The sequence below is a fragment of the Thermobia domestica genome, chromosome 6 (assembly GCF_964235325.1).
Source record: "Thermobia domestica chromosome 6, izTheDome1.hap1.1, whole genome shotgun sequence".
Classification (NCBI taxonomy): domain Eukaryota; kingdom Metazoa; phylum Arthropoda; class Insecta; order Zygentoma; family Lepismatidae; genus Thermobia; species Thermobia domestica.
In genome coordinates this window covers 127521449-127529965 of record NC_137459.1, presented here as the reverse complement: position 1 = coordinate 127529965, position 8517 = coordinate 127521449, and the positions used below count along the sequence as shown (strand labels likewise).

The 8517-nt window shown below is 36.5% G+C and overlaps 1 protein-coding gene across 5 annotated transcripts in view; it reads right to left on the bottom strand.

Moving 5' to 3' along the window:
• The window catches only part of LOC145688193 (F-BAR domain only protein 2), a 274258-nt gene that overhangs the window by 18129 nt on the left and 247612 nt on the right, over window positions 1–8517 (bottom strand). For all 5 annotated transcript variants that reach the window (XM_081762063.1, XM_081762064.1, XM_081762065.1 and 2 more), the window contains 3 exons: window positions 8336–8468; window positions 5554–5756; window positions 3964–4193 (listed from right to left, as the gene is read on the bottom strand). In XM_081762063.1, coding sequence (XP_081618189.1) covers window positions 3964–4193; window positions 5554–5756; window positions 8336–8468 — 566 coding nt within the window. The remainder of the gene's footprint in view (window positions 1–3963; window positions 4194–5553; window positions 5757–8335; window positions 8469–8517) is intronic.

Below are 8517 nucleotides of genomic sequence, written 5' to 3'. Positions count from 1 at the left end.
GATAGAAAAGTTACTTGAAAGATATTTAGTAAATACTGTAGGATAGATGGGTAAGTAAGTCACAAAATACATTCTGATTTATTATTTACATTAGAATAGGTACATCAGAAAAAATCAGTATATTACGATAGAAGATTGAATTACACAGACATATAATATAATTACACTAATACGTGGTTATAGAAAATAATAAGAGCTCTTTCGTGACTTCGCGGCAACGGCGGTACGGGAAACCCCGATTCGATTCCCACTAGGAGTTCATGTGGTTTGTATCCCATGCTAAGGTGTAATTCCAATCTCATATAGCCTTAGTGCTGAACTTCAGAAACAACATGTTAACATTTTTTCCACGACTTCTCAAATAGTCAAGTGATCGATGCACTCGTCTTTCATGCGCATTACCCTGTGTCCTGCGGAAACTTACATTATTTGATACACTTCTCTTGCTTTATTTCTGGCCAATATCAACCCCTGATTTCTACTGAAACATATTTTTAAAGGAAAAGAATGATTGTTATACTAGTAAAATTTCTAGTTCGAACTGATTACTCATGTTGAGTATTGGAGAAACATGAATTATGAATGTTTATGGGTTATAATACGTTTGTGTTACTTGTTACCTGCGTACGGTTTTGAAGCTTTCAGTCACTGCGCCCCTTGCTGCATTTATTATGAATACAAACTGTACTCCTACATAGCACAAAACAAATGACTGGGCACATTTCAATCGTGTGCACTAAAGAAAGTGGCAACAGAAATGCCTCGTGACATTTTCAGAATGTCTGGTTTACAGAAGCGAAGAAGGAATGGAAACATTCTGTTCAGATTCGCTGAGCGAATCATGCGAAAACCTTGGCGGGCAAGCTCTAACAGGTCAAACGAAACGTATTATAATTTACCTTTTTACACCGTTCCCAATACGCACGGTCGTAATTTGTGGGGAGAAACTGCCCCCCCAGGGAAGCTCCCCGCAGTTCGAGGGGGCCCACTTCAAGACAAGATTTTCTTACTCCATATACGATACGAACATGAAATTAAAGGGAAGCATCAAACAGGTTCACTAATAAACAAAACAGCACATAAAAAGTAAATAAAACAAAAATGAATCGTGGGCCAATTTCAGTAAAAACTGTCTATTAATAGAGGCCCTAGAAATAATATTTATTCGTATGGCTTTAAGATTTTCAATATTGTCCCCTTACTTAATTTGTTATGTATGGAATGGGCCCAGGGGCGTGCAGGAGGGTCCACAGGCTTCCGGAGGATCACAAAGAGTAAGAGAAAGATGGAACGAAGAAGCCTATTTTCGAATTTTGTTGGAGGACCCAAAACAACTTTTTCTAGGGGGCCCAAACATTAATGCTTACCCCCCACAAAAAATCTAAGTTACAAATTTTATGTTACTAAAAGTTGTACAGCTGCTAAACTTATGGGAGATTTCAGTATTTATGCAAACGCTCTGCAAGGCCGAAATTTAGCATATGCTCTGACAAAGAAATAATGATCTTAGCTTACCCAGTGTTGGGAAGTAACGTAACGCAAGTAACGCGTTACTTTTTTTCCAAAGTAACTGTAACGGTAACGCGTTACAAATTTTTAAGTAACGTATCTAGTTTGCGTTACTTTTTTCGCATTACATTTCGGATGAGTAACTACAATATATGTATTTTTTTTCGGAAACAAATGTTTCTTTCCTGTAAGTGAATTTCTCAGAATGAAACAATCGAGCATGAACTATGTATGTCAGTGACCGACAGTCACAGACACACAGAGAAACAGATAAGTTCGTAGTGCCACTTGCTGTTTTTTGAAGATGAGGACAGCCTTAGGAAAATCACGTGTACTGATTGCAAGCACCTGGAAGATTTTGTCGTAGATTTTGACAGCTCCAAAACAATACATTCAGTGAGTGAACTAGGAGTGCAATGATACCGGTAGTTTATTTTATTTGATTGGTGTTCTTTTTATAAAGATGGAGAACGAAAATATTTTGCCGTTCGAACATTTGAAAGAATACTTTTTTCTTAAGAGCTAAGGATGATGGTGGACAGAATTTAAAAGTAAAGTGTCTGAAGCCCTGACGGAAAATAATTATCAACAACTAGGGTGCCATAATTAACGATTTACAGTAAGGAATTAATATTAATAAACTGTGTTCTGATGAGCAGGCCTAATTTATTACTAGAAAATAGTTTGCTGATGGTATGTAATATTGGAGGTCTTTCAGATCAGTTTTCTTATCCTAGAGTCCCGTTTATTATAGAGTAGTGTAATGTTTCTCTATATTCTGTATTTTTAATTTTACATAACAACATTATTGTTATTATTATATAATTAGTTTAGCAAAATAATAAGCAACCATTTTTTCTAACGCATAGGGATAAGCACGAATCAAGCTAAAACTCGATTCGACTCGAATTCAAGTCGAGTTTCGAGTTTCGAGTCAAATCAAGGGTAATATCCTCGAGTCGAGTTCCGAGCCGATTCAGTTTTTCGCGCCGAGTTTCGAGTCCAGTCGAGTTTGATAAATGGCTTGTTCGTTTTAAGTCGTCTTGAAATCATGGCCTGATTACTCTGGGAAACGAAAACCATGAGAAATGTAAGCTAAACAGTAATATGGAATACTTTTAGTATTGCTCACGAGAGGAGACACTGCTTGCATCTCGTCTCGTCTCGATAGCGAGACCACAAGAGATTTTTTTATAACAAGTTCAGCTCGGCTCACTTGGAGTGAACCATCGGCTCGAGCTGGCTTGGTAGGGATGACCCATTTGCTCGGTTCGGCTCACTTCTCGGTTCGGGTCGATAGTGAATGAGCTGTGAGCCGGCCAGGCCGAGCAGTTTTGGAGATATTTGGCCAATACCCTATAACTTTTAACAGTGTTTGGCTCGAGCCCGAATACTCAACCTAGACCCTCAACCCAAATTCAGAAGCTCGTGAACAATGTCCTTGATTCCTAGACTTCACGACTACCGAGGTTGGCAATCAACTAGTTTTTTAGTATTCAAATACAAACCGCTTTTCTTTCATTTTTTCATTTTTATATACAGTGTTTAATAATTAATTAATTAATTAATTAATTAATTAATAATAATAATAATAATAAAATAATAATAATAATAATAATAATAATAATAATAATAATAATAATAATAATAATAATAATAGCGGTAGTAATAGTAGTACGGAAAATTGAAGTCATAATTTGTTTCACATTTTTAAAGTTTCGGACCTAAAAGTAACGCGTTAATAACGCGTTACTTTCGAAGTAAAGTAACAGTTACTTTTTGGGGGCAAGTAACGCGTTACATTTTAAGAGAAAGTAAAGTAACTTATAACGCGTTACATTTTTACAAGTAACTTACCCAACACTGAGCTTACCTGAATATATATAATGTTAAAAGTAAAGAACTATGTAATCTTTGTGTACGCCGAGAAACAGAATTATCTACTTTGCTTTATCCTCTTTAAAGGATTTACTGTACTGTTCGCCAAGTAAGTGTATAACTTGGGACACAACTTCTGAATGAACTGCTCCAGTGAAGTACAATCTTCTCTGTGCTAAAGAACATCTACATGTAAACAATTGGTGTTGGGTTTTTAAGAGAAGGGAAAGTGAGTGTTCCTGTTTCGGAATACAGGAAAACAAGACGTGAATCTCTCATAATCAATTCAAACTCAAACTTACAGTTACTACGAAACTTCAAAGGGGGATTAACAGATTTAGTAGATAAAATATTAGGATTTTTGTGTTTAGGGCCACAACCGAGACAATTTCAATTCTTAAAACTATTGCGCAACATTTCTTTATTCTTAATATCATATAAACCCATCGTCACAATATTGTGACAAATAAAAATAAAATAAAATAAATACATTTAAAATGTTGTCTATTGACTCTATACGTTTTAGCACCACATTTTGTGATTAATACTTTAAATGACCAAAAATCGATCTAATACCTGACACAAATCGTCGTTTCACCAAGGACAACCTGTAGCCTGGCCCCACAAGTTCAAACTCCGCTCCAGAAAGAGTTGTACCCTCGCAATTAAATTGGGTAGCAATGGTCCCCTGAGAACTTGGTCCATTGGTAACTTCAAACCGCGCCCGAAGTGACCCAACACCATGATTTTCACTATGCTGAGAAAGTTCAGTAAATTTCCATACAGCTCGATTGCTTTCCGGTATCCTGCAGAAGAGAGAAGCACTTGATTAACCTCTATAGAACTGTTTGAGTATTAACAAATCGTGAAAACTGAAAATGACAACGTACAAATTTAATAAGTATCAAGATGACTGATTTCACTGCTACAAAGAAGACTCTCCATGGCTATACGGTTAGTGTGAGCCTTAGTAGAGGAAAATACGAGTTTCATACTCAGTAAGTGCTCATGAGTTTTGGATCCCACGTTAAGCTGTAGGTTCACGTCTCGTATAGCCCTGATGTTGAAAAGAGACGTTAAACATTAAATCAGTCAATCAACCATGTTACAAGTTATTTGTTTATTATTACTTGGATGAACCCTCTACAAAATTGCAAATCCTTCTTTTTTTCTTGATGCAAAAAATGGGAACTTAGTATATTGTATATCTGTAAACTATAAATCTTTAGTAAGAAGTTACAACAAATGTAGTCATGATAAATAAATACAAGACTGGCCGTCCATCTATCATTAAAAGGCACTATTTTCACAGCTGTACGTAGGATAATTTAATATTTTGATATGAAATAAAAACAGCCAGCCAAAGAAGATTCCCAGTTATCTGATTTAGTTTTATTTAAGGATGAAAGTAGACGTGTTTTTTAAAGAGAAATAGTGGATAGGATTTTTAAAACAATACTGTAGACTTAGCACGGTGGCTCAATGGTAGAAAGCTTATCTCTGGTAAGTGGGGTCTGTGGTTCGATCCCCGGCCAAGTAACTTTGTGTTAGACAACGTCGTGTCCATGGGTTTTCTCGGGGTACTCCCGTTTCCTCCCACATTCTAATTCCACCAATTATTTCATCATCATTCACTTGACTTAATCATTCGTTTCCCTTAGCCTAAAGGGCATAATCGTGGGACGTTAAACTGAAAGGATTTCATTTTCACTTCATTGCGATACTGCAGACTTAAAAATTCAATGCCAATTTACTATATCACACGCCCTGTTGATGCTCAGCTTAGTGAGATTACAATTCATATTAATCTTGTTAATTAAAATTACAGTTTTCAAACACAATTGAAAAAAATGTATTAACTATCTTTCGTTACATTTTAGTCAATTCAAAAATTCTAGTTGTACCAATGTATCTGTAGACAACCTGTCTTTTGTAATACTCGCTTTTATTAAATATTATCTACAATTTTCAAGGTTAAAACTAACTTTACCTTTTTAAAGTGATATGATTAGAATTAATTATAAATGAATTGAGTGAATTATAAATAATGAACTAAAGCACATGGGAATACAAAGAAACTAAGAAAGGGAAGAAATACTGCACTATGTTGCAACTGAATGAACTGTTGCCACCAAAATTCGTTAAATGAAGAGAAAACGATACTACCATTGCCCTGTTGGTTTCGACTGCATATTTTTCACTCCTCCATCAACAGGAACTGCCACGGTGAGGTTTAAAAGCGGAGAGGGGGACGCCATTGCGTGGCTATTGTACTTGTAATCAATTTTAAGATCAGTATGGTTAACTTCACACTTCCAGTAACATACAAGCTGGAATGGACACGAACTTGCACCACTTTTTGGCTTTATCTGAAAGAGAAAAATGTATTAATTTAGGTTAAATTAGAATTATTTTCCCAACTCTTTAAATATAGGACTTCTAACATTACTACGAGTAATACCCTGTGTTGGAAAGGTGAGATAAACAAGAAATGAGTAAGTCCTATGCCATAAATATAAGAAATTCTCTTTTCTGTGTTTTCGTTCACCGTTTCCTTATACTGCACTATGTTTACAGTTCTATGTACCGTTTGCTTTTTGTATGTTAAGATCAATAATACCTTTTACAAATAAATTTGGTGTTACATAATCTTTGTATTATTATTAGAGACTGTATTTCGAGTCGCTGTCAACAAATTATACGGACTTTTTCATCGTAATTTAACGGGAGTTCACAAAATAAACATGCAGTGAAAGAAATAGCATACATATCAATCATCTATAACAGGCATATCAGCAAGAGGTACTTAAACAAGGGTCTAGTGCACCTCGATCGAATTAATACCTTGAGAAAGTAAATAATTTTACTTGATAAAGGTCACTTCCACTTTGCCCATACTACTTCCCAGGTAAAATCAGAGTTTACTACCTTAGTTATTTCTCTAAGCTCTCGTGTAGCCGAATGATATGTAGCTCCAGGTTTAATTCTCGATAGGAGCACACAGTGTTCAATATTGACCTAATATCACGAAAAAAATGCAAAATTACTTAAATTAGAGGTAGCGAACACCGGTTTAGAAAATCACAAACAGCAATATATTACCTAATGTGCTTTCTTATGCACAATAGCCTTTTATAGGCTGTCACGCTACGAAGTTAGTTTAATTATCTTCGTCAGAGAAAGTGAAATGAAACTTCTTCACACTTGGAGAAATCATGGTGTCTCACTAGCATGCACTGAAACTGAACTAATCCATGAAAAGTATATATACCTTTCTCCGTTAAAAGTTACATCTGATGTGGCATAACATCAAATTCCTTGCTAAGATAATGGTGAAAAGAGTTCTTGCTGACACAATTTTACAATAGTAATACCGTTGTTTAATTATGATTTCAAGCTTTGAAAACGAACAGAGAAGATAAAAATCAATATCACCTCTTTGGTTTATTAGTGGCCTATTATGAAATTCCATTAATTAAATTTCATTTCAAGTGTTGCTTACAATGGACAAATATATATTCTCTGTATATTGTGCAATAAATTGAGTTTAATGGAGATCACTGAAAGATACATATTACATCCAACTGTTCTTTATGTTTCGTGGTACTTTGTAAGATATGGATTACTAGTAAACAAAGTAAATTATGTTTTTATGTTTTATGTGTAAAATTTGTAAAAAGGTATCTTGAAAATACATGCATATTGTTGAACATGTCGTGACATACGTTAAGAAGTAACATCAAATGTCGAATATGCATTGGGGGAAACGTACTTAAAAACATTCTGTACATAGCGCCCGATTTGAACGGAATTCGCACCACAGAATGTGTATCTAAAGAGGGCATGCTAATCATCATGTATAACCAAATCAGTTGTGAGGGGATTACAGTCTATGTCTGAAATGCCAAGACGATGCCACTGAACGTCAATTGTGTGACTGACTTCGAATGTTTTTATATAGAAGGGCTGAGAGAGGCCAGGTACTCGCCCAGCAGTATTGTGAGAATGAGTAATGGCATGTGTGATTCATTGGCCGGGTGGACGAAGAAGACAGAGGGTTCCCACAATAGACGTGCCCCCCTTCCAGTGTCCCTGCGATACATTGGAGAGTACCTGTTTACAAGGATTGTTCGAGACGGCCTGTCAGGACGGCGACCATCGTGTCCCCCGCATGTGCGTACAAACACGGTTGTTGTTCAACGCAGGTCTCGTACAATTATTCCTGAAAACTGCCTATCATTAAGCACATCTTCGGTGGTATAGGAACAGACTGCAGTAGCGAGGAGAATAGCGATTGAGGATACTCAACAATGCTAGTCGTTTCTATCTCGGGAAAAGCTGTCGACGCTTACATCTCTAGAATACAGGACAGCGGGAAAATCCAGTGTTTGTAGTCGCCATACACGACCAACAACTGGCATTTTGATAGGGGAGGCATTGAGTTACACATCATGCTCACCTCCGGTCTTTATTCAGAGACATGTGATTACTGCGGGTCGTACTTTCCTGCCATCGTCAATTTCGTTCTCTGTTCTTACCAGAATACTTTGTGGGACCCACATCTTCTAGCAAGTTAACGCGCGTCCTCACTCCGTCAAGGCAACCAAGCATGCTAGTCGGTATTCGTCTTCTTTCCTGGCCTGTTAGCAGGGCTTCGGCAACAACAACAGCTACGTCGAATTCTAAAGTAAGCATGGACACAGATAGACAGCACTGGTAATACTGGTTACCTGATAGAACTTCTACTTGTGTGACTCTACGAAAGAGCTATTAAGATAAGTATTGCACAATTTTGAACATCCTATATGTCAAGTCTCGGATGTTTCAAAAACGCCATATTGAGAACACTAGTACCTACCATCACTTCCTTTTCGTGTACCAACTTTGAGCCAGATACGAGAATTCATACTGGATGTTCTTAAATGCAATTTCATCACTGCATAGTTACCTGATATTTTAAGATGTCCACATTGAAATATGATGCTGATGGATTTTGTTCCGATTGTCTTCTCAGCAGTGCTGTTAAGGCACTCATGTTGAACTCGAAAACAGTACTCTCAGCTGTAGACTGAAGGGAATCTCTGAAATTGGACAAATAAAACACAAGTCAATACTTTTCTGATTCACAAA